Source organism: Jaculus jaculus, chromosome 5 (assembly GCF_020740685.1).
Source record: "Jaculus jaculus isolate mJacJac1 chromosome 5, mJacJac1.mat.Y.cur, whole genome shotgun sequence".
Lineage (NCBI taxonomy): Eukaryota > Metazoa > Chordata > Mammalia > Rodentia > Dipodidae > Jaculus > Jaculus jaculus.
In genome coordinates this window covers 135,568,076-135,595,221 of record NC_059106.1, presented here as the reverse complement: position 1 = coordinate 135,595,221, position 27,146 = coordinate 135,568,076, and the positions used below count along the sequence as shown (strand labels likewise).

Here is a 27,146-nt window from a genome sequence, read left to right as displayed (position 1 = left end):
GAGCTATCCATATACCTCATGGAAGACCCTTACTGGCGGGGGGTGGGGGGGGGGAGATTACCCAAATGGGTTAAGACCTGGGCCTACAGTGGAGAGTTTCAAAGCATGCTGGAGGCAGAGCAGAAGGAATCTGAAGACAATTTCTAGCAATAAGATGTGTTCACTGTATAGCTGCCATAAGAGAGGCCATGAAAAGGAAACTGACTGGTCCAAACATGTTACACAAAGGAAGTATAAAGACAAGTAAAGAGGCCAAGGTAAAGGATGGCCTGACCGTCTTCATCTGTGAACTGTTGACAAGTGTGCAGTGCTAACTATCACGTCACTAACAAAATCTGAGGTTCCAGCCAAAGCCAGTCAACAGAGCTCGTGGATAAGGATCCTGGGCTCTCGGTGGCCCAGTTTGCGTCAGAATGATCAGCACCGCAGTGCCCCATCCTTTCCTGGCATACTTCTCAGGAACATGTGCGAGGGGCTTCTGTCTGATAAATGGTGGCAGCCTAGGCTTGGTCTTGGCTGTGAAGTACAGGTATGTGTGCGTTAGGCACACGCTGGAGAAGAACAGGGAGAACGCTCTGAAACAAAGGACTCTCATTCTAATTTTGAAAGGGATTCAGTGTTCACTGTGACTTGAAAAATTCACAGATCAAGGATTCAACACGTAATCCCACTATTCTCTGCCTCTTTAGACAGCCTAGATAAGTAGTTTTTTGGCAGGCTGGGCCTGGGCCTGGAAAAAACAAGCCCAACTTGGAGGGAACTGAGATGGTTTTGATGTTTGTATCATCTTTGTTTCCTTAGCCCCAAGCACTATTTCTCTGTTACTTAACTACATCAAAAGGAGTGCATTTTATTGGCGTGCATTTCTTCTTGAATCCACTATTTGGTTTAGGCTCTGTGCTACGATGGGGTGGGGGTTGTCAGAATGGAGGGCTGGCCCTTGTTCTTACAGAGCTTATATCTAACTGGGGGCAAAACAAAACAATAAGGGAGAAAAGGACACAAATGAGCCACAGTGTGCAGTGTAAGAGTTAAGTGGGCGTAGAGCCAGGTAGGTAGACTCACACCAGTTGTATGATTCTGAATGAATTCTTACCTCCATGCTCATTTTCTCACTACACAAACTGGGGAAGAGAATAATTCCCCTCTTACAGGATTATGAGAATTTAATCAGTTATCAGACAAGTTTGTTCCACTGATTGATCTTTACAACAAAATGTCAAGAATAGCTTGTGGTTACATAAGTGTATTAATAAATGATAGCTTAAAAAATAATTCCCCAGAGGCACACGTGTGGGATGGAGGAGAATACTGGGGAGAACAAGGCTACATCAATACATCAAAAAGAGACAGCTGACTGTCTACCACGAGATGCATCACCTCCACCTCATCTGCCCGGGCCCAGAAGTCATTAGGGGGAAGCGGTGACATGAAGAATACTGTCCTCATGGCTAGTCCCAGAAGAAACCGTGATAGACAATGTGGTCGCTCAAACCTCTCCCATACAGAGAAAGCTGCACTAAATCAGATCCCTAATAATCTTGCTGGCCAAGGCCCAGGGAACATAACAAAAGAGAGGCAGGAAGACTGTAAGAGCCTCAGGGTGGGCGGGAATAGCCTGAGGCACCGTGTTTCCCCTACCCTGGACTGTGGCCTCTCGGTCCCTACAATGAGAACACCAGTAAACCCTCAGCAGAACTGGGGCAAGGAAGGAGGACCTAAGAATATAAGTGTTTTATAAAAAGAGTAATTAATAATAAACAATAATAAAGATAAATAGAACAGTAATTGCATTAGGTGACAAGTACTATTAAGAAAATCACTCATAGTGTTGGGGCGTTTTTATTGTCTCTGCCAGAGTCTAAAGTCCTTGAGGATAAGAACTGCATCCTTAGAGTCTCAGTATCTACACAGCATCTCACATACAGTAAGAGCTCCATAAAAGTTTGACAGTCTCTAATTACCACTAAAAAATAATTTAAGCAAGTAATACTGCTTGACCTTTTTTTTTTGGTGACAAGAACTCATATAGCACAAGTTGACCTTGAATTTGTTATGTAGCTAAGGATGACCTTGAACTACACTACTGATCTTCTGTCATTCACCTCCTAAGGCATGCCCCACCATGCCTCACAAAGTGAGTTTTATGATAAGCTGATATATTTCACATAATCTTTCATGGATTATGATTTTGACCTTGGCTGCCAAGAGGTAATATTTTTGTGGCCTTCCCTATGTGTTTTGGTATATGCCAAGCCATAATGATTCAGGACAATGAGAAACGCTAGTCTCTTTGAAACTAACTTTTCAATGTGTATGGAGTCAGGCAAAGGAATGGGAAGGGTGGAGGACTCCCAAGATTGTATACAGTGAGCAACCCAATGCCTTACTAAAAATATTTCCTATAAGACTGAGGGTGTGGCTCACTAGTGTGTGTGTGAAGTCCTGGGCTCCATCCCTAGTACTGACAAATAAATAAATAAAATTCCTTTAACAGCATGCGCTTTCTTAAAATGTTGAAATTTGGCAAAATGTTTTCCTCCTCTTCCTCACTCCCTTCTCATTTTTAGGCTCTAGGTCCAGATAAACTTGAAAATCTGTACTGTGTATAGTTCTCAAACTTGAAAGTACTTCAGGGTTTCACATAGTGGTTGTGAAAACAGACTGCTGAGCCCAGCCTAGAACTTCTGATTCAGGAAAAAACAACAACAAAAGTCCTAAAAAACCTGTATTTCTGAGTTGCAAGTGTGGTTGATCCCACAGGTTTGGTGAACCGTACTGCTCTAAGATATTTAGATGAATTTGACAGAAAACAAGACAGAAAATAAAAAACTAGCTATTTCCTCCCCCCCGCCTTTTATTTTAAGAGGTAGAGGCCTCGCTTCAGTTCAGGCTGACCTGAAATTCAGTATGTAGTCTCAGGGTTGCCTTGAACTCATGGCGATCTCCTACCTCTCCCTTCCAAGTGCACTACCACGCCTGGCTAAAAATTTCCTATTTCAATGTTTGCTGTGAAGTCTTGAGTCTACCAACTTGCTCAGAAGAGAAACTAAGTCTTGTGAGTCTGGCTCTCCAGGCTTTTCTTGTTTCACAAACTTCATCTCAGTCCTTAACAGAGCTCCTTTCCATCAACTGAGCTGACTAATTTGCTACTGTCATCCATTCATGCAGGAGCCATTCATTAAACAAATGCTCCTTGAAGCTCTGACAGCTCAATTATCCTCCTCCCACACTGAGGACCCTCTCCTGTTCTTGGTTCCCAACACTACCGACTTCATAAAACAAATCAGAAATTTAAAAAACTCCGTGATGATGTACTGAAAACAAATCTAACAACAAACCACCAGTCCCTTACAAAACCTGACAGCAGATGCCTCAAAAATGTCACATCCTTTTAAGCCACACAAGTTTCAGGGATCTAGCTCTAAGAATTAATCAAGGAAATCAGAAAAGATTTAGCTGAATGACTACACTCCCACTCATTTTGTAAGAAATACATAAATATTCAGTAAGGGATGGTCGGCTAAAGGCATACCCATGCAGTTATAGTAACATGCAACCACTAAGAATCGGAGAAATGCTGGGACCTCCAGTGAATATATCAGTGTACTGTGCAGACGGGAGTGAGGATTGTGAGCTTTGGAACCCCATGGGTCTGTCTCAGAACTCCGGGTCTACTTTACTAGGCTTCAGGACTTGAAACAAATCTGAAATCTTGAATCTCTGTTTATGCTACTATACCATGTGGCCAATAGGAACATCGATCTTACAGGATATATTAAACATTCTATGAATTAATGATTGGTGTTAATTGGGCTGGAGAGACAGCTCAATGGGTAAAATGCTTGCTCTGCAAGCATGAGGACCTGAGTTTGGAGCCTTAAAGCTTGTTTACTGACTAGTTTGTCTAGCCAAATTTTAAGTTTGGGGTTCAGTGACAGAGATCCTATCTCAAAAAACAAAACAAAGGAAAGAGGTTGACTAAAGAGACACCTGACAGTGACCTTTGGCCTGTATGTGCCCTGGCACACACATAAACACCATACATCTACATGCAAAAAATTAATCCTATGTATGATCTATAGTAAGATTTAGTATTTTTATAATTCTGTCTATATTTCCTAAAACTTATGTAACCAGTATTTACTGCTTGCAGTAAAAATTAACTACCAAAGTTTTAATTTTAAACAAAAGTAGCTCCAAAGCAAGGTTCTTCCAGGAAACACACACAGGATTCTGACTCCATTCTGACCACTTATTTGAGGCTATATGCTACAGAACATCTACCTATGCATCTTATTTGTTCTAACTGCTCTTATTCCACTGAGGTTTAGTGCTAATGAAGACAAGGTGCAGGTCCAATTCTGCCCAGTGCTCTTGCTCCTAGTTAGAGTGATCAGAGTGAGAGTATCTCAAAGACTGATCAGTCAGCTGATCACACAGGGATTGGAATTAGAACATGAATAGATAGCACAGCCTTGACATAAAACAATTACCTTTTTTTTGGTTTTTTGAGGTAGGGTTTCACTCTAGCCCAGGCTGACCTGGAATTCACTACATAGACTCAGGGTGGCCTCTAACTCACAGAGGTCCTCCTACCTCTGCTTCCCGAGCGCTGAGATTAAAGTCATGTGCCACCACACCTGGCTAAAACAATTATCTTTATACACATTCAATAAGTATCACTTCTCTTTATATATGTTGTCCTATTTCTCCTTTAAGGTATTTTTATGTTTTTATATTGTTTATTTGTGGGAAGGATACGTGGCATGCCCAGGCCTCTTGCCACTGCAAATGAACTTCAGATGCATGCACTACTTTGTGCATCTGGCTGTACATGGGTAATGGGGAGTCAAACCTGGCCCGCCAGGATTTACAAGACCATCCTTTTAACCACTGAGCCACTCCTCTGCCCCTACAGTATTTTGATTTTCTCTAATTATGAAACTTCTTTTGTGTCCCACAGAGCATTTTGTACAGTATATCTCTCTACACTGTCTTATCAACTTCCCCACCTCCCCACTCCCTTTTCCCCCATGAGCTGCCAGTTCTCTTGGGTAGTGAAGAATACCTCAGATTTCCCTCCTGTAGCAAACCTGACCAGTATTCATCATGTTAATGAAGCCACCCCAAGACATGAAAAACCCAGAAGCACATTGTAAAAGTATAAAACTGGACTGCAGAGATGGCTTAGCAGTTAAGGCATTTGCCTGCAAAGCCAAAGGACCTCAGTTCGACTCCCCAGGACCCACATAAGCCAGATGCACAAGGTGGCGCATGCATCTGCAGTGGATGAAGGCCCTGGCGTGCCCATTCTCTCTCTCTGTCTCTTTCCCTCTCTCAAATAAATAAATAAAATTAAAAGTATAAAACTATCCTTACTGACATGATCCCTAAGTTCTAGATCAAGCTGACATATGTGGAATGTAGAAATAAAGTCAGTTAGTTTCCTTTTGATTCATATTGTCCTACAAACTCTGAAAAGGTAGGGTAACTGCTATTGAAAATGATGGCAGCCCACAGTGCATAGGAACCCATCCCAAAGTCTGGGTGTAAAGTAACTGAAGATTACCACCAATTTGCTCTCATACTCATGAGCCAAGGAAGGTTAAGAAAGTTAAGTTCCTTACCATCATGACTGCTGGAGAAATAACCTCTCATGTAGGATGACTGACAGTTAGGCACTTCTGAAAGGGAAACACAGATACACACATTCCCGTCAACAGTTCTTGCACAAGTGCCCCGGAGCATAAGACTAACAGTAAGGCCCCCAACCTTCTCATGCTCCAGGGCCCAAGTCTTCTGGGTCTGGGGAAAAGGCACCACCCCAATAACCAACATGGGAAACTCTATAACCTAGCACCTGAAAAGTATCATGTTCTATATCCAGAGTCACAGGATTAAAAAAAAAGATGCATTGTCCTCATAATTCATTCATTTTAGAAATCAGTTAACAAGCCAGGCGTGGTTGCATATACCTTTAATCCCAGAACTGGGGAAGCACTGGTAAGGAGGACTGCCCTGAGTTTGAGGCCATCCGGAGACTACACAATGAATTCTGGGTCAGCCTGAGCTAGCCTACCTCGAAAAACCAAAAAACAGATTTCTAAAAGGCCAAGCTTGTCCTGAGCTTCTAGGGAATGGAGAGAGGAAGAAGACTTGGTATAGAGCTTTTCAAATCTGCTACCTTCCACCGCTGGTGATCATACCCAGTTCACTATAAAGGGACACAAGACGGGTATTTTTAGGACAAAATGATTAGAAAACTAAGTTTTAAAGTGAAGATAACTGGCAGGGGTGGGATTAGTTTGGCAAGCACATTTTCACCACTTGGTTGTTATGCTGAAACCAAATGGTATTCATGAGATCATGTGTTCAGGTCTCATGGAGTCAAGATGTCCGAGAGAGGACAGCGAACTGGGTTGAACTTCACATCACAGATAGCAACATCTGTCAAGTGTATTGCAGATTAAAATGCCGATGTCAATCCCAGAGAAAAGTTGTCATCATGACTATTTTGAGAAAAATGAACCAAAGCCTTGTCATCACTATCTAACTCATTTTTATGTCATAAAACAACAGATGTCTCTCAGCCCACCTCCTCAGACTTAACCAAAACCAGTTTCAGCTTAAATGGAACAATCTATGTGCTAGCTTAGAGAAGATCAAGAGCAAATTCTGTATCTCACTATCTGCAAATCTATCTAAGTTTCTTTTTAAAAATACTTCGTATTTATTTATCTGACAGAAAGAGGGAGGGAGAGAGGAAAGGAAAGAGGGAAAGAGAGAGAGCGAGTGAGCTCGAGTGGGCGCGCCACGGCCTCCAGTCACTGCAAACTCCAGACACGTGTGCCCCGGGTAACGTGGGTCCTGGGGAATTGAACCTGGGTCCTTTGGCTTTATAGGCAAATGCCTTAACCGCTAAGTCATCCTCCAGCCCATTTTTTGTTTTTTTTTTTTCTCATTCCTACCTTTCCCAGAGTCTTAAGAAAAGCACACAAGGAGAGGCTAAAAACCTACCAACCACTCTCAGATTCTTTTTGTACTAAGGGTGAAAAAATCTTAAGTCATTTCTGAAAAGTACAAGCCATAACATTCCACTTTGCCTTCCCCTAATGTCCATTTATGTAATAGGTCAGGACCACCAAATGCAGCAGTGAGTGGGTTTTGTGGGGAGGGAGGAGGTGAGACAACCTTAACTCTTTGAAGGTGAGCTCTCACTGAATTGGTGCCTTCAAATACACCATTCCCCATGTGTGTCAGCGGCTTCTGAAGGACACAAGGGTTCTCCTGGTTGCTAACACTTCAAAAGATGAAAAAAACAAACAAACAAACAAACAAAAACTCCCAAGGTAGGCTTTTCATGGTGGTTCTAGTACACCATGCATCTACAGACTGTCAAGTGCTTTCTTAGAACATTCAAGAACAGAATCATGTCCTATAGGTGGACTCTGCCCATAGTTATATTGGGTGCTTACCAGGTCTGTTCTATGCTCCTGAAAGTGCTTGCTTGCCCTGTTTCAATTCCCCAGTACCCATGTAAGGCGCAGATGTACAAAGTGGGACATGTGTCTGGAGTTCAGGTGCCGTGGCAAGAGGGCCTGGAGCACCCATACACTCATTCACTGGCCCCCACTCCCTCCTTGCAAATAAGTAACAACAAAAAAAATCTTTTATGCTCACCTGAGTCAATGCAGTAATCGCGTGGCTCCTGCTTAATTCCCATTGGTGACTGGAACCCATGTGCTGGGGGGCCTGGCATCCCAGGGACCCCATGTTCATAGAGTGGGTCATGGTACTCTTGCTTAAATCCCTGAGGGGGCTGGGGAGCTGCAGGGACGATAGGCTCTGACATTTGCCGGTGGTAACTAGGACGGTTATCTCCAGGAACTCCGGACTGAGAGAAGGGGTGGCAGGGTTCAGACAGTTGCCTCTGAAACCTGTAAGGAGGAAAGAGTGGACACTGTTTCAGGTTGTCTTAAATTAGTACTCAGGCTTCAGACAGTTGCTTCTGAAACCTGTAAGAAGGAAAGAGTAGACACTGTTTCAGGTTGTCTTAAATTAATACTATGTCTCAACATTGGGGACTAAACATTAATGCCTGGATTACAAAGACTTGAAATATCTTTTCAAAAGAAACAATAATCTACTAGGTATTGACAGACACATCATAAAACGACAATAATTATAATACAAAGAATGAGAAACTGATTGGAAGATCAAAGAAACTGGGCAGAAAGTCTACAACTTCCAAGCATATTGGGAAATATATAGTACTTGTTCAATTTAGCCATTTCAAATTTGAAGGGACAAATCCTCATTTTAAACCACATGCCAAAATTTCATATGATAAAAAGATCTTAATGTAAAGATTGAAACCATCATGCAAATATATAGTAAAACTTACATGATTTTAGAGAAAATTTTTGTTAAGCATTATACAAACAGCAGAAACTATGATGTTAAGTATAGATTTACTTAAGTGTGTAAATTTCTAAAAGCCCCAAACACCAGAAACATAGTCTAAAATAAAACATTAAACTGGGAGAGGATGGTAATGGTCAGAAAATGGCAGAAACAGAATTGAAAGTAAACCTTTCTCTCAAAGAAAGCCATGTTGATTATTTTTTAATATATTTGATTTATTTGAGAGAAAAAGAGAAAGAGGGAGGGCTGGGGGGGGGGATACACCAGGAAACGAACTCCAGACGCATGTGCCACCCTGTGCATACGGTTCACTTGGGTCCTGGGGAATCCAACCTAGTTTCCTTAGGCTTTGTAGGCAAGTGCCTAACTACTAAGGCATCCCTCCAGCCCTATGTTGATTCTGAGTGAGGGTCTTGCTATGTAGCCCAGGACAGCCAGGAACATGAGACCTTCCTGCATCAGCCTGAGTACTGTGATGATAGGTGTGAGCCCCCACACCCACTCAGTTAAAACCAGCAATAAAAAAATATAACTAAGTAAATCACTAAAGAATACCAATGGCTAGAAAGAAAAAAAATGACTTTAATCAGTCATCAAAAAAGTACAATGGGCAGTTGTTCACAGACCCTCACTGTTGAGCCCACCAGCTTCTGTCAGCTCTGATTCAGAGAGTGTAACTTTTCTGGTTTTGCCCTTTCTTTCTCCTCTGTGGATGCTGGCCAAAATCTGAAGCATGTCTGCCCTGACACTTAGAAGCTTTCCCACATTTTCCTCAAGAGTCCTTTGCTCAGAGAAAGAAAGGAAGAGAATGGGAATATTTTTCCCCTCTCAAGTTGGAGCATATATGAGCAGGCGGCTAGTAGTTCCGTACCCAGCACAAACACAACACTTGCATCACAAGTGATCATAGACAGCTACACAGACTTAACACTGATACACACACGTCTAACAAGGCCACTGGCTAAGGACATCATAATAGCCAATTACATGAAAACCACCATCAAACATAATGCCACATACAAATATACAAAGACCTGAGAAGGTTTTTTTTTTTAATTTTTTTAAATTTATTTATTTGAGAGCGACAGACACAGAGAGAAAGACAGATAGAGGGAGAGAGAGAGAGAATGGGCGCGCCAGGGCTTCCAGCCTCTGCAAACGAACTCCAGACGCGTGCGCCCCCTTGTGCATCTGGCTAACATGGGACCTGGGGAACCGAGCCTCGAACCGGGGTCCTTAGGCTTCACAGGCAAGCGCTTAACCGCTAAGCCATCTCTCCAGCCCCTGAGAAGGTATTTTTGACATACCAAGGCAGGTTGGTAAACAATACCTAGAGCATCGAAAGTTGTACAAAACTAAAACATTATGGTAGCCATACAAAATTGTGGTGAGATTTATACATAAATGGTAACCATGCTTGTCTGGACATAATTATTTTAGGGGGTTTCCCTTTTTCGCTCATCTATGATTTAATAACATGTACTGTTTTTTTTTTTAATGCTTTTATTTGACATAAAGAGAAAGAGAGAGACAGACAGACAGACAGAGTGAGTCAGGGCACCCAAGGTCTCTTGTCACTGCAAACTCCAGATGCATGCACCACTTTGTGCATCTGGCTTTACGTAGGTACTAGGAAATCAAGCATAGGCCATCAGGCTTTCAAGTAAACACCTTTAACCACTTGAGCCATCTCTGTAGCCCAACATGTATTATTTTTGTAACAAGTAAAAGCCCTAGTTATCTGGTTACTAATCAGTAAGTCTGCTTAAGTTCTTTTAGCTGTAGGATACATCCAGATGCGTTCTCCCCCTCTCAGGCAGTGTACAAGGGAAAGCAGAGACCCTCAGAAGACACCACTTACTAGGGAAGGGACAGGGCTGAATTGCTTGTTTCCTATCTGTGGCCTGTAGATGAATGCTTTGAATGCTGCAGGAATAAGGAGAATCAGTAATCACACACAGAAAGCTTGGCATCTGCCTCTATGGCAGACTGGGGTAAACTTGGTACAGAGAGGTTAGACATGAAGCACTCTTAAGATACTAACTTACATATTGTGTGTAAGGAAAATAGCCTGTAGGTTTTTTTTAATTTTATTTTAATTTTTTTGTTGTTGTTGTTGTTTTGTTTTTCAGGGTAGGGTCTTGCTGGCCTGGAATTCACTATGGAGTCTCAGGCTGGCCTCAAACTCACTGTGATCCTCCTTCCTCTGCCTCCTGAGTGCTGGGATTAACAGTGTGCGCCACCACGACCGGCTAATCTGTAGTGTTTTTTTTTGTTGTTGTTGTTTTTTTAAGAAGGAGGTAGGAACCAGGGGATTCCAAGGGAAAAAAAAAAATAAACAACAAAATAACAAGTTACAGTAAGTTTTCACTTTGACTTTTGGCGCAAATAACTGGACCTAGATTCTCACATATGCAAAGCACACACTGGACTCTGAAGCTATGTACCCAGCCTCTCAATGAGTTGAAAACACTCACAGTATAATCCTGTAACAATGCAAGGTCATGCTCTCTACTTTTAGCACGAATCCTATTAATAGCTTTAATCAAATCATTTGTCTTAGATTTGAATCAATCTGTGGTAAAAGGTGGCCAACAAGTTTTCTAGAACATCAGACTTCACATTGTTAACCCCAGAGAGTTGGGCACAGATAAAGCACACTACTCTTCAGCTTGGCATGCATGCAGCATGGGCACCAGGTTGTTGCGCAAATCTTTTCCATTCTTCTATAAGAAACATCATAAGAACTGGGCGTGGTGGCTCACACCTTTAATCCCAGCACTTGAGAGGCAGAGGTAGGAGGATCGCTGTGAGTTAGAGGCCACCTCGAGACTATATAGTGAATTAAAGGTCAGCATGGACCAGAGTGAGACTCTACCTTGAAAAACCAAAAAAAAAAGAAAAAAAAGAAAAAAAAGAAAAAGGAAGGAAGGAAATATCACAAGATCACTTTATAGTACAGCCCCAGAGCAACTTTACACATTCACTTCTCTTTATCCCAGATGCCAAAAGAATCCAAATCCGCCAGGCCAACATCGTCAACACATTTACTATGATGTCAGGTCCAACGGGTTGAGTCTGGGTGCACTTCGGCAGAGATTCATCAGGAACTGGAGTCTCAAGGTGCTGTTATTTAAGGAAACCCTCCAAGGGTCTCTGAAGAAGTGTAAATTTGCAACTCAGGTTTAGGCTTGACATTTAGAATACAGTGTGCAAGCCTGAAGGGAATTCTTTCAGAAAAGAAACTCGAAGATGTTCGTAAGGCTTTATTCTTATTAATTAAGTACTTAACCCTTATGTTACTGCCAACAGTTTAAAAAAATGAAAAACAAAAAAAACCAGGGCATCCGCCTCTTATGTTCTCTACCCTGTCCTTCTGCCAGTATCTTAGCACCTCCAAAGGTGACCTCCAAGTCGTTCCTTTGATGGCTCCAGGATGGCCTGCACCACTCAGTGCTGTAACCAGAGCCTCGTCTTCTCTCCTTCCAGAATGAAACTTCAGTCAGCCTGGTATGGCCTTGTTGGGAAAAGATACTTCCACACGGGCAGTAGTCAGCAACCACCCTTCCCCCAGAATATTTCCAGGCTGTGTGAAGCTCAGGTCTAGGGTATGCAGGACAGAGTGTCATTGGGATCGCTCAGCACTAGTATGTTTTGAGAATGGGAGTGGCAAAGGGGACATCAGGGGAGGACAGCAGGTCATAAGACTAATATATTTATAAGAAATATCAGAGCTTGCTGTCCTAATTGCTATTTGCAAAGATGAGTAAAATAATTCAGTTCTTGTCCTTAATATACATCCTGTGAACTTGACTAACTGGCCTTTACTTGAACCCCCTTCCACTCTTAGCAGTATTTTTGAAGTATCCAAGAATATGTCGTCCACATAAAACAGCTATTAAGAAGATGCCACTTCTTCACTAGGCAGGCAATCCTTCCCAGAGTGGCAGCTCTGTCGCCAACATTTTTCTCTCCCTCCTCCCCACCAATGACCCCAACAATGCTCCTGGGCAACAAGCTCACATTTGGTGAGCAAAGGGAGACAGACTACCAAGTAAGGTTTTTGCAATGCCCGTTTATTTAAAGAATCAGTTATTTATTTATTTGTCAGATTTATATAGCGCCTTTCCTCCCAAGAGCACACCCACGCCACCAACATTTGGTTTACGTTATGAAAACCGTTAAGATGCTTTTTCTGCATTTCCTTTTTAGACTCTGCTGCCAACATACAGAGTAAACACAGTGCTAACAGGGAAAAAAAAGGTGGGGGGGGGTGCAGATTTAACCAGTTACATGGTGGCTATGCTTGTCAGGTGAAGCAGTAAGTTTAGAGGTCAGCTTAGAGATGGCACGTACAGCAGACAAGAACACACCACACACTCAGAACTTCCCATTAAGACTAGAAGAAGATGATGGAAAATAGAGAAAAGCAGACAGATTGAGAGGATTGGCTGTGAGGTCAGAACAACTGGGCTGAAAGCCAAGTTGCACCACTCCAGGTGAGTTATGTAAGTGCTCCGAGCCTGTCTCCTCATCCATAGAATACCAACAGAATGCCTGCCTCGGGGTCTGTTGTGAAAATTATGCCATACAATGCACATAACAAAAGTCTACTACCACACAAAGTTCTCAATAGACATGACCTTCATTTCACTACCTTTTCCTTATCATCTTCCAGCAAAAATCAAAAGATTAAAAAAAAAAAAAAAGAATTGGGCATGGTGCCGCATGTGGAGGACGGCTGTGGGAGTTTGAGGTCAGCCTGAGCTAGAGTGAGACCCTACCTCAAGAAAAATACAAAAGCAAACAAATGAAACTTTATGGAGATTACCACATACACAAATTGAAATATGTGGTCCTTAAGTTGCCTACAATTTCCTACTTGCTTCTCTTTTTCTTCCTTCTCTTTCTGAAAAAGGAGAATGTTTAATTTTATTTTTTCAATGCTTGGCTTGTGGCTATATGGCAGGAAAATAAACGTTAAAGCAAAGCTCATGTTGACATTTATTCTTCTGCCATATAAGCATGCGCCAGACCCCGTCCCTAAAAGAATACTAAAGGACTCAGACAACTCTCCGGGTTCCTTTAAGCCTGTCAATACTGCTTAGACTCAAAGAGATCTATATAAACTGTAAAATAACATGAGAGGTGAGGAAAAAAATATGTCCTTTCTAGGCCTAAATATCTGATTTTTCAAGATCAAATCTGGAAGAAGGACGATTCTACAAATATGACATGTTGCTAGGGCATTGGACGGTGGAAGCATCTGTTGTATATATACAAGTCTAACAATGAAAAGATTAGGGATAAAGGGAACTTTACATTTTAAACACTTAAAGCAATGCAAATTTCTAAATTTGTGGTAGGAAGAATCATTTTTTAGTACATTTGTAGAAATAACAATGATGTTTTAAATTTTTGATTTATTTTTATTTCTTGTTTGTGCATACCACCCAGCGTCTCTTTTGCTGCTGCAAACAAATGTCTGTCCAGCTTAATATGGATAGCTGGAGAATTGACCCTAAGCCTGCAGGCTTTGCAAGCAAGTGCTTTTAACTGCTGAACTATCCCCCCAGCCCTCAAAATGATGTTTAATGGTGATGCAGCCTGTAATTCCAGCACTTAGGAAGTGCTTACCTGATACCCCTCCCCATCAAGTAGGAAAGTTGGACTCCACTCCATGTGATAGTTTCAATCAGGTATCTCCCATAAACTCATGTTTTTAATGTTTGGTCCCCAGCTGGTGGCAATTTTGGAGGTGGGGCCTTGCTGGAGGAGGTGTGTTGCTAAGGATGGGCTTTGCGGTGGACGGAGAAGATCCCAGCTTTCCCCTTGCCAGAGTTCAGCTCATTCTCTTGTGGCTGCTTATGCCAGGAGCTACGGCAAGAAGTATTGTCTAGCTTCTGCTCTACCATCCTTCCCCTGTCATGATGCAACTTCCTCTTGAGACTGAAAGTCTAAATAAACCACTTCCTCCTGTCACCTACTGTAGTTAGGTATTCTGTCTAAGGAGCCTGATGGTAACTACAAAATCCCACGTCTGTCGGTCTGCCCAACTCCAGAGCCACAGGCCTAAAGTGTTTCTGCAGTGCCCTTTCCACTGATTTTGATAACCTTCACAAAACCGGGCTGGCTGAAGTAAAAGCACAGAGTGTCAAATAACTGGTTTCTTAGGATAAATGGAACATGTCTGAATATGCCAATTATATGAACCCCCCACCTGATTCCTGCAGGAGAAGTCACCAATACAAATCACAGCTTACAAAAATAAAGTACTTACCTTCTAAAAATAACTGAGTTGTGAAGAATTATACACTAAGACTATAGGAAACATGTAAAAGTATACTTTTGACTACATTATATGCTATAGTCCTTTGAAATATGATCCCAGGCACCTACCAATACGGTCACAGACATTTATTGAGGACAGGAAAAATGTAAGGGCTAAATGTAGTCAAGGAAAGCAGACTCTTCAACTGAACAGATTAGACACATCATAAGTGAAAGAAAAATGATATATGTTTTCATGTGAGTTTAGATTAAATGATATTGGAACTCCACAGGATATTGCAATTTAAGACATGAATAAAGTTCAAAGTGAAAATGATTTCCTCAAAGTCATTCACTCATTCAGCCATTAGTGGACAGTTGTAGATATTAGCAACTCCAAGAATATCATAAGCACAACAAATGGTACAGCTATTAAGTTCAGGTTTTGCTTTCTAAATGCATTTCAAGGACTATCTTCTTTTCTGTACGACTTTTTTTTTCCTCTTTTCTTTTCTTTTTTTTTTTTAATCTGCCTTGATCAGAGTTATGAAATGGTTCCAGGAAGACTGTACTTCCTTCTACCCTGCAAAATATCATAATTTGTTTTAGGGGTTAATCATTGAGGTAATATCCCCTTCAATTTTAATAAAAAAGGAGCAAAGAACTGTAATTACTAATGAAATCTCACTAAGCTTGTGATCCTATGAATACAATTATTTTTATAATATCAAGCCAGGGATTTTAGGATGTCTTTTAATTTTTATTGTATTTTAAAACAGGGTCTCACTCTAATGCACACTGACTTGGAACTCATTCTGTAGCCCAGGCTGTCTTCAAACTCATGGTGACCCTCCACCAGCCTCAGCTTCTCCAGTCCTAGGATTAAAGGCATGTGGCTGCCACGCCCAGCCTTCTACCTTTACCTTTTTAAACATTTTTAGTTACTTATTTGCCAAGGAGGGAAGAAAGGAGTGTGAGAGAGTGAGCTCCAGTACAGGCGTGCCAGGGTCTCCTACCACTGCAAACAAACTCCAGATACATGCTCCTTTTGGCATCTGGCTTTACATGGGTACTAGGGAACTGAACCTGGGCCAACAGGCTTTGCAAACAAGTGCTTTAAACTGCTGAGCATCTCCCCAGTACCTCCACTTATTTATTTATTTAGAGGTAGGGTCTCACTGTAGCCCAGGTTGGCCTGGAATTCACTATGTAGTCTCAGGCTGGTCTCACTCAAACTCACGGTAATCCTCTTACCTCTGTCTCCCAAATGCTGGGATTAAAGGCATGTGCCATCATGCTTGGCTACCTCTCCCCGCCCCCAGACAAGGTCTCACTCTAGCTCAGGCTGACCTGGAATTCACTATGTAGTCTCAGGGTGGCCTCAAACTCATGGTGATCCTCCTACCTCTGCCTCCCGAGTGCTGGGATTAAAAGTGTGCGCCACCACGCCTGGCTCCTATCTTTACTTTTTGATGAATGAAAAACTCTAGACAAGTTTCCCCTGATGCCTCAATTATTAAGAATGTATGACCTAGAGGATAATCAGCCTAGCTCAAAAGCAGATGTCATATCTAATGTGTTATTCCCCACTGTTGAAATGTACTAAAATCAGATGAGTAATCATGTCCCTGTAACTCAACAATCTTCTCTAATATGTTAGTAAAAGTTATAAAGTAATTATGGGTGTATGAAAAAGTTCAATCCTCTCAGGCAGCATCCAATGAGGAGTCAGGAAACTTGTCCTAAGTGGAGGTAACAGGAACGCATATCCTGGGAACACCATCCCTTCTTTAGGTCCACAAGGGGGTAGGCAGCACTGATTAGCTCGCCTCGTTTGCTGGAGTATCTGCAGACCATTTTGTGTGCCTCAGGATGAGGGTGCTACATGATCAGCGCATACTCATACTGCTAGCTGCAAGATGTAACAGCGGGAAGAAAGTTTATAGGTGCCTGGCCAATATGACTAACTGCTCTGTCCTGGTAAGGAAAGCCAGTGGTGGATGGAGCGAAAGAGGTCAGAGTAGTACCCACCTCTGTTCTGACGGATACTGGTTTTCAGGAATCATCTTTGGCATCTGCAGAGGCTGATGTGGCGGCCGGGGAACTGCAAATGTTTGTTGCTGTGGTCCAGGCTCTGGGAGTGAGTGAGGAGTGGGTGCAGGGCCCACACCTTGTACTGGGCCAGCTCCAGGGGCATGAGCTGAGGTGGGCAGAGTTGTCTGAGGTGGGGGAAATAAGGAATTCTGATGGGTGGGTGACAAGGGAGTGGTAGGAGGGGTTAATGGCTTGAACCCAGAGGGAGGCTTCCTATCATAGGCACTGTAAACAGAAAAAGAAAAAGAACCATTAAGCTGCAGTGAAGCCATTAGCTGGTTACCAGGTCCAGCAGAACACCCGTTTGTAGCCCATTGTTGCCAGGAAATGACAGCATTAACATAGTTAAATTGCTAGCAGCCCTGAGGGAATATTTGTACCTCTGAAAAGTGACAAATATACTGCGTCAAAGGGACTTGTTTAACACGTCTAGTGATTTTTCTCCAAGATAATTTTAGCCTCCGGTTTAGCTTCCGGTTTCCTCTTTCCCTCCTTCTCAAAGGATTCTCTGTCTGCATGTGTAGGGATGTACGAAAGGAGAATTTAAACATCAGGCCTTCTCTGGTCCCCTGTCCAAAGTCTTCCAGGGTTCCCAGGAACTAGAACCTTTGTAGAAGGTAAATTTCTAATGTAATGTCTTCTAAATGAAACTCATCTTCTCCTTCCAGGCAGATCTCTGTTTACCTTCTAGAGCAAAGAATGGTTAAAATTAAAGCTTCATTCCTGGAGCCTGAATATTCTTATGTAAAGGGCACAAGCATTGAGACTTTCTTTAAAATTCTGATTTGAAGATTACTTCCTTGGTGCTTAAAGTTCACATTAACATACGATAGAGAGCAAGAAGTATATATTACCTGCCTCAAAAGCCACAGATCAAATACCCCAATATTCCATGCTTTCTCTACAGGTCTTGGTTCCCAATGAACTTAGTTCCTGGTAAAACCCCAACATTTGAACGTTTTTTGCCTTCCCTGTGTAGCATATAATGACTCCCAGTGGAAAGGGCTACACCTAGATTACCTACCCCTCAGCCTGCTGGATTATAGCTGCCACACAACCTGATCTACTTTTAGAGCCCTTCTGAGAGCTGTTCCTGGCTCCACTTACCAATAGTTGTAGAGGCACTTTTCTCCGTAGTTAGCACCAAGAGCCTGCTCATGGCTACAGGACGACAGCTCTGAGGAGGGGCTATGCAGCTCCCGTTTGATCTTGGTTGGAGGCGGGGCATGAAGCACCACTGAAGTGAGGGAGGAACAGAGGATAGCATTTACCACACAGTGCTTCCTTCTGCAAACTTTGTAACTTGCTGATTGCTCCTGTCAAGGAAAGCCTGATGGCCTTTCAGCAAAAGCCAACTAAAAGTTCTTTTAACAGGGGATATGGTAAGCATACACCTGTAATCTCAGCCACTTAGGAGGACGAGTTTGAGGTTAGCCTGGCTATAGAGTGAGACCCTGTCTCAGAAAAAAATGTCTTTAAAACCCTCAATCATCATTTGACACTTATTTTAATTAGCAAACCCTCTCCCCCAGCCAGATGTTTCCAGTCAGTCAGGGGTCTTGTTTCCCAGAGGCTCTGAAATCCTTAGAAATTCTATAGGAGATGGACGCTTAAAGTAAAATGCAGGTGTCAATAGAATACCCAAATTCCACTAGGAATTGTTCCCAAAAAGGACGAAACAGCCAACAAAGAACTGGCAGACATTATACATTAGCTGATTGAAGGTTTCAAGTTGCTGTAGCAATACATTTCATATTCAGAGGCATATTTATAAATTATAAATATATGATTCTCTAAAAAAATCTCTTTTCAAGTGTTGGCTGCACATAAGAGACATTCAACTTCAGGGCCATTACAAAATTTTTAAAGTAAACAAAACTGACCAGTCCAAAACATCAGAAAGACTAACTACCTACTGAGCAGAAGTCTGGCAAACTTCATGCTCATAGCATCTGCTCCCAGCCTTATCCCAGCAACCAGCCCACAAAGATATGAAACTAGCTCTTTGTATACTGCACTAGTAAGAATGCTTTGGGTATGTTTGGTCCCCATTGGCCCCCTCCACTGAAACTCATGTTGCAATTTAATTCTAAATGTAGGTTCTGAGAGATGGTTAGACCTTACGGAGGTGTTTGGGTCATGAATGTTCTACCCCAGGAAGAGATTAAAGATGTTCTTGTGAGACTGAATTAGTAACTGTGAGTGGGTTGTTAAAAGCATGCCTAGTTTTGCAGGCTTGTTCTTTCTCACGCATTTGCTTTCTTCTCTCCTATTCTGCCATGTTCTGAAGTAGCATGCAGACGTCAGCAGATGCTTCCAGAGTCATGAGCCAAAACAACTTTATAAATTACATATACACACAATTATATATTCTCTTATGAATTACCTAGCCTGTGGCATTGTTACAGCATCATTAAATGAGTACAAAATGTCAACGACTTTTCCTGAATTATCAAATAGGTACGTGGAGCTTTGCTCTAGGTTTGAAATCCAGCTCTGCATTCCACATGTGATCATTTTTTATATTTTATATTTATTTATTATTTGAGTGAAACAGGCAGAGAGAAAAGACAGGCAGGGAGGGAGAGAACTGGCAGGCCAGGGCCTTCAGCCACCGCAAACCAATTCCAGATGCATGTGCCACCTTCTGCATCTGGCTTACGTGGGTCCTGGGGAATTAAATCAAAGTCCTTTGGCTTTACAGGCAAGCACCTTAATGGCTAAGCCATCTCCCTAGCCCCTCTGTATGTGATTTTGAGAGGATAAAGCAGCAAGAATTTTTTGAGCTGGGCGTGATGGTGCATGCCTTTAATCCCAGCACTTGGGAGGCAGAGGTGGGAGGATCGCTGTGAGCTCGAGGCTAACCTGAGACTACACAGTGAATTCCAGGTCAGCCTGGGCTTGAGTGAAACCCTACTTTGATAGCCACCCCCCCCCAAAAAAAAAGAAGCAAGAATTTTTCAGCTTAAGATGACTACCTACAATGGTACTCAACACCTAAAAGCCAGAAAAGCTAGATTGATCTTTCCTTCTTATCTAGAAGTTAAATTGTTTTAGAGAGGTTCATTACCCAAAGTAGCACAAATTCTAATAAAGATGTTGTACCATGAGGGTTGTGACTTCTAGTGGGGTGACAGAATGGTGACTGTGCCTAATTACCTTGAGGTAGGGAGTGGAATGAACTAAGATTCTGTGCTGACCACTTTCCACTATATCAAAGATCTCACTCAGTGTCCTGGTGGCACACCAGAACTTTGCTTGACTCAACCTTTACACACAAGACACTTTCAGGGGCTAAGGTAATTTTTAATGATTATGTTAGGCAGAATCAGCTATATAGTCATGCCTGTTCTGTTTGGTAAGACTGAATACTCTTCTAGCCAACTGATTCCTCTGATGTCTTCTAGAACCCCAAATTTTGGGCTTAGTTGTGAACATATGAGGTGGACAATGTTATCACAGATGACAAGGCATAAAAATGACTAACTGGAAAAGACTGGTTTTTCTAATTCCTTTCTTACATAATGCCAACTGCTTTTTCTGAATACATGAAATATGTTGAGAATTAGCAGAATATATTTAGAAGTCTAATATTAGAGTTTCTGTCAAGCTTTTTTTTTTTTTTTTGGTGGTGACATCATGGCAGCCAACAGTCATAGAATGTAGCTAACTAGATTTTGTGTTTGGGTTGTGTTAGCAAGTAAGGATGGAAACAGAAACCCATTCCTCCAAATGCAGTGCCTTTCCTAGCAGCCCTTTGCATTGCCCCTTGGTCACTGCCTTTCCTCTTACCAACTGTAGTGGTTTCAATATTAAATGTTCCCTTGGCCTCATTTGTTTGTGATTAAGCCTCATACTTAATTCCCAGCTGGTGGAGCCTTTGGGAGGTTAAAGTCTTACTGGAGGAAAAGTGTGGCTGGAAGCGGGACTGGAGTGTAGTAACTTTGCCCCACTTTTTCCTCTACTTCCTCTGCTCTGGTGGAGATGTGAAGCCTGGCTGTCTGCTCCTACCATGCTTTCCCCACCATAGCAAAACCTCCCCTTGAAACAGTGAGCTGGAGAGAAACCCTTTCTCCTTCCAGAAGCTGCTTTTGGTACAGTGTTTTATACTAGCAATAAGAAAGTAACTACCACACCACTCTTCAGCTATTAAGTTTGGGTTAAAAGGTAATAATATCCCAATTTAAAGAAAACTTACATGTCCCTAAATAGTCTTTCTTTGTCTAAAAATAATCATTTGTAAATCACTGTCTTATCCAGTTTTGAAAAGTAATTAATTGTAATATTCAATTTTGTCATTTTAGGTTTTAGAGATATCTGACATTTTTACTGTTATGTAAAACCTGCCAGTTTTGCTAGCAAGGCAAGCAGCAGAATGTAAACAAAGTTGCTCAGAAAGAAAAATTTTGTAGCAATTTTAGGAACAGTACATACACATTTTGAAAGAGAATCTAAACTGCTGGCTAACCTGTTGTCTTAGCCTTTTCAAATCTAAGTAGAACTCAGTGTGGAGCATCCAATCTTGGCTTTGAGTTACATAGTCTTATATCACAGAAGTCTTACAATAGGCACAATCTATTGTTCTCCATACAAAGAGAGAAGAATTTAAGACATATGGAGGAAGAGCTGGGCATGCAGGTACATGCCTATAATCTCAGCAACTGGGAGGCACTGAGGCACAAAGATCATGAGTTTGAGGCTAGCCTGGACTATATTATATAGCAAAACCTTTCAAAATAAAAATCAAAAGACAAAACAGAAAGGAGGAAGGACAGAATGAAGGAAAGCAGATGATTGATGAATAGATTATACTTCCAAACAATTCTTAAGTTTAAGAAATGTTCAGGGCTGGAGAGATGGCTTAGCGGTTAAGCGCTTGCCTGTGAAGCCTAAGGACCCCGGTTCGAGGCTCGGTTCCCCAGGTCCCATGTTAGCCAGATGCACAAGGGGGCGCACGCGTCTGGAGTTCGTTTGCAGAGGCTGGAAGCCCTGGCGCGCCCATTCTCTCTCTCTCCCTCTATCTGTCTTTCTCTCTGTGTCGGTCGCTCTCAAATAAATAACAAAAAATAAAAAATAATAATAAATTGGACAGATCTTTAAAAAAAAAAAGAAATGTTCAGAATCTTGCCTATTAGAGTTGATAGACATCTTTGACAATCATAAATTTGGTGTTGAAGCTCAGGATTATGGAAGATGAGCTTATAAATAATCAATGGTGCCTTGACAATTATGCCTGATGACTGACTATGGGCCACTTCTTTCTTTTTGCTTTCTTTCTCTAAGTCAATCATTCTGAAGGTACTGGCAAAATGACAGTAAGCAAAACAGACAAGGTCTTCTCATTACATGCATAATTTAGTTAGGTATTGGACTTTTAAATTAAGAACCCTGGGGGCTGGAGAGATGGCTTAGCAGTTAAGCACTTGCCTGTTGAAGCCTAAGGACCCTGGTTCGAGGCTCGGTTCCCCAGGACCCACGTTAGCCAGATGCACAAGGGGGCGCACGCGTCTGGAGTTCATTTACAGTGGCTGGAGGCCCTGGCACGCCCATTCTCTCTCTCTTTCTCTGTCACTCTCAAATAAATAAATGATAAAAAAAAAAAATTTTAATTAAGAACCCTGGGGCCCAAAAGAGGTAAAGAAACTGTCTAAGGTCTTTGAGTGGCTGCTGGAGGGGAAAAGACACAAGGGCTTCCCGTTGTCATTTCATCACTCTTGTAGGGCACTAATATGATGGGAGACATTCCAGGCACTTACTTTGTTCATTAAAAAAAAAAAAAAAAAAAGGTGTGCACTGAGTAAGGCAGGCATAGCCATGAGTGCTTGGAATCCCACCATTCCAGACACAGGAGGACTAGAAGTTCAGTTACCATCCACTACATAGTGAGTTCAAGGTCAGCCTGGGCTATATGAGATGTCTCAATTAAGAAAAAAAGAAAAGTAAAAAAGGATAGGAAAGAGAAGAAAAAGAAAACTCTGGGCTTAGTGATTAAAGTGTTTGCAAGCAAAACCAAAGGACCCAGGTTCAATTCTCCAGTACCCATGTAAAAGTGGATGTGTTTGGAGTGGCTAGAGGCCCTGGCATGCCCAATCTCTCTCTCTCAAATAAAATATTTATTTAAAAAAATAAAAAGAAGAAAACTCAATTAGTATAATCCTTTCTAGATCCATCCTTTTTTCCTGCATGCAGTTCAAAGAGAATATACTCAACAGTGGATACTGCAAGCCTTATATTTGGCCAGCGAGGCCAAATGAGCCAACAGGTGCAATAGTGGCATGTCTGTTATGGGGAAACCAACCGCCCTCTAATTTGACTGGAGGCCTGCTCCATGGGAGGGAATACATCCCTGATACGGAAAACCTACAACAGGCGTGGTCACGAGCCCTAGGGGTGTAACGTTTGCTGCTGTCTGGCTAAAGGTATATACTATGCTCACCAAACTGCCCAGTAAGCACTTCTCTTAATGTTCATACCAATATATTAATGCTAGTCTCACTTGCGGTTACAGAACCTTCTCTTTTCAGATGGCAGTGACCTTGGGATGACTCAGAAGGCACTAAGAAGAAGTTAACAGAGGAGTGTTCAGCACTGAAATATCTCTATCACATCTTCCAAGGCTCAGGGTCCATTGCAGAAGAAATGGCAGAAAGAATGTAAGAGCCAAAGGAAGGGTAGGACTGCACCCTGCCAAGGGCAACATGTTCCTCCAGACACAAAATGGCCTGGATATCCATGACCTCACAGTACCAGACACTACCTACACAAGATCATCATAAGAAGAAAAGATCATGATATCAAAATAAGAGAGCCTGATTTGAGAGGGGGAGGGGATATGATGGAGAGTAGAGTTTCAAAGGGGAAAAGTGGAGGGAGAGGGAATTACAATGGGATATTGTTTATAATCATGGAAGTTGTCAAGAAAGAAAAGAAGAAAAAAAAAAAAAACTCTGGAGGCCTCAAGAGTTGACTGTCAGTCAAGTTCTTGCTGTGCAGTAGGAGGACCTGATCATCCCCAGCACATACTTAAAAGCCAGGCATGGTGGCTCATGTTTGTAATTTACCTCTTGGAGGCACAGGCAGGAAGATCAGGAGTTCAAGGTAACCCCTGGCTACACAGCAAGTTCAAGGCTAGCCTGGACAACCTAAGAGCCTATCTTAAAAAAAAAAAAAAATTATACAAGAAGCCAGGTATAGTTGCATATGCCTCGAATCCCAGCACTCAGAGGCTAAGGCAAGAGGATCAAGAAAGACTTAAAGGCTATCCCAGGCTACATAGCAAGATCCTATCAAGGTGAGAGGATTAAAAAAAGAGAGAAAGATGGGCTGGAGAAATGGCTTAGCAATTAAGGCATTTGCCTGCAAAGCCAAAGGACCCAGATTCAACTCCCCAGGACCCACATAAGACAGATGTACAAGAGGGCACATGTATCTGGAGTTTGTTTGCAGTGACTGGAAGCCCTGAATGCCCATTTTCTATCTGACTCTTTGTTTCTTCTCTCTCAAATAAATAAAAATAATTTTAAAAAATACAGGAAGATATAGAGAAGGAAGGTAAGCCAGAAGAAGTAAATTATTTCTTTTACTTTTGGCCAAATTATTGGGCTGTAGTTTTTTTTTTTTTTCTTAAATTTTTATTAACATTTTCCATGATTATAAAATATATCCCATGGTAATTCCCTCCCTCCCCACCCCCACACTTTCCCGTTTGAAATTCCATTCTCCATCATATTACCTCCCCATTACAATCATTGTAATTACATATATACAATATCAACCTATTAAGTATCCTCCTCCCTCCCTTTCTCCACCCTTTATGTCTCCTTTTCAACTTACTGGCCTCTGCTACTAAGTATTTTCATTCTCACACAGAAGCCCAGTCATCTGTAGCTAGGATCCCCATATGAGGGAGTACATGTGGCGCTTGGCTTTCTGGGCCTGGGTTACCTGACTTAGTATAATACTTTCCAGGTCCATCCATTTTTCTGCAAATTTCATAACTTCATTTTTCTTTACCGCTGAGTAGAACTCCATTGTATAAATGTACCACATCTTCATTATCCACTCATCTGTTGAGGGACATCTAGGCTGGTTCCATTTCCCAGCTATTATAAATTGAGCTGGGCTGTAGTTTTGTTTAGGGGCACACTTCAGGTAGAGATACATTAAGTAACAGTCATCTAGCCCTACCACTACAACAAAATGCCCAAGATACTACCCCCCTGCACTTGGACCTAACCTCTAATTCCTGCAGCAACGTTCATTCTTTGCAAGCCTTGCCTGCTCTAGTGATCCACCTAAAGTGTCCCATTCTCCCTCCTACATTCCAGATAACCAAGTCTACTTGGTTACAGTTGTCAGAACTCTGTAAAATGTGCTATCTTCTAACACCAACCCCTGATTAACCACATCACATACTTTTGCCTGGATGCCATCTCTCACCCCAGAAACTTTGCCTCTCCCTAAAATTGTTCCTGGACTGCTCTCTGCCTCTCTTTTGAGTGTGCATGTGGTATGTGCATGTGTGCCTCCTGTGTACATATACTTCTGCTCAGGGAAGTATCCCTGAGACAGTCTCTCACTGAACCTGAAGCTTAACATTTTTTTAGTTAGACTGGCTCATCAGTAAACCCCAGCAGTTCTCCTGCCTCTGCTACCCAACACTGGCTATTATGCCCAACACTGGCGTTACAGGCGTGCATGGTCATGTTGAGCATTTGACAGGGGTGCTGGGGATTGAACTTGGGGGTCTTCATGCTTGTATCCTCTCTTAATACCTCCTGAGTCAACACACTGAGTATTTCCTATTTGACTTTTAGAACTCTATTAAGGATCCATACACAAATATAAATGAAAAGTTATATTTGAAAAAGCAAGGGTAGTTAATAGGTAAGATTTAATTATGTCAACATCTGGATAACATATTACTATACCAACATTTTAAATTTAAACATGGTATTTACCTACCAACCAAGGAACTCCTTGGAAGATCTATTTGACACAGGGTTCAAAAGCTATCCTGCTTTCCACCAATGTAATAAGGCCAAAAAAAAAAAAAAAATGAATATAAGGCAAAAGAATTAGGGATAACATCTGGCCATGGAATGCATACCTTTGGTCCCAGCACTCTGAAGGTTGAGGTAGGAGGATCACTGTTAGAGACCAGCCTAGGTTACAGAGTGAGTTTCAGGTTAGCTTAGGCTAGAGGCATGAGACCCTGTTTCAAAAGAAGAAGAAAGAAGAAAGGAGAATACAATTGTCTTCACAGATGATATGGTTGCGTATATAGAAAATGTAAGCTATTCACAACTGTAAGACTCAACAGCAATTTGGCAAGATATGTGTTCAAAGATATATCCAGATATTCAGTAATTAAAACAATGTGTTGTACAGCAATTTCCTCCAAATCGAAACATATTATCCTGGAGGGAGGCTCATCAGGAAGTTTCAAATTACCAGTTAAAAGCTCAGAAGGTTCCCCCAAATCATTAAAGCTCAGGAAGTAAACAAGGCTCAGGAAGTAAACAAGGCTCAGGAAGTTCCTGATACTTACAAAATTCGCAAGGCCAGGAGAAGAGATTCTCCTCAGAGTAGAGATGAGGGTGGGGATTGAGATAGGGTCTTCCTCTAGCTCAGGCTGGTCTCTGACACTGTGATCCTGAGTGCTGGGATTAAAGATGTGTGCTACCATGCCTGGTTTGTCTTCAGGTTCTGTAGTGAGCTCCAGGGAGGTAGCTTCCATGTAATGTCAACTACGGTAGGGCGGGGGACTGTTTGGAGATGCACATGCCTTCAAGTCATACATGTTCCTGGAAGTAACCCCTCACACTCATGTAACCAATCCCAATAAGCTCATGATTTGCTAAATCGGATGTTGGTATAATTGTTATTTTGATCTGTTGGTACCCTATCTTGGGCAAACAGACAATTGTTCATGTTTCCATGGGAACAGTTAATGCAACAAATATGAAGAAAGAATACACATTCAGGTGCTGGGGAGACAGCTTTGTAAAGGTTAAAGGCAATTGCATGCAAGCTTGCCAGCCTGACTTCAACTCCCCAGAACCTATGTAAGCAAAGCTGAAGGCAAAGCGGCAATAGCAACTCCCAATGCACCTGAATCAACCCAGGAGATCTCAGCAATGGCCAGTTAGATTTACACACAGGCAGGGGAAGCAGGAACAAGGGAGACACTGTCTTAAGTAGGGTGGAAAGACATGAGAACAACCATAATAGGTGTCATATACCCCCCCACACCAAATTAAGACTATATATATATATATATATATTCATAAATATTCATAATGGCAACATACACCCATTACCTAAAACCAAACTAATGCAAGATGCCTACAAAA

At 41.9% G+C, this 27,146-nt stretch overlaps 1 protein-coding gene across 2 annotated transcripts in view; it reads right to left on the bottom strand.

Moving 5' to 3' along the window:
- Etv5 (ETS variant transcription factor 5) overlaps nt 1-27,146 on the bottom strand; it is a 70,122-nt gene that overhangs the window by 14,784 nt on the left and 28,192 nt on the right. For both annotated transcript variants that reach the window (XM_004654304.2, XM_045150153.1), the window contains exons 6-9: nt 17,899-18,028; nt 16,729-17,016; nt 7,684-7,940; nt 5,631-5,687 (exon numbers count right to left, since the gene is read on the bottom strand). In XM_004654304.2, coding sequence (XP_004654361.1) covers nt 5,631-5,687; nt 7,684-7,940; nt 16,729-17,016; nt 17,899-18,028 — 732 coding nt within the window. The remainder of the gene's footprint in view (nt 1-5,630; nt 5,688-7,683; nt 7,941-16,728; nt 17,017-17,898; nt 18,029-27,146) is intronic.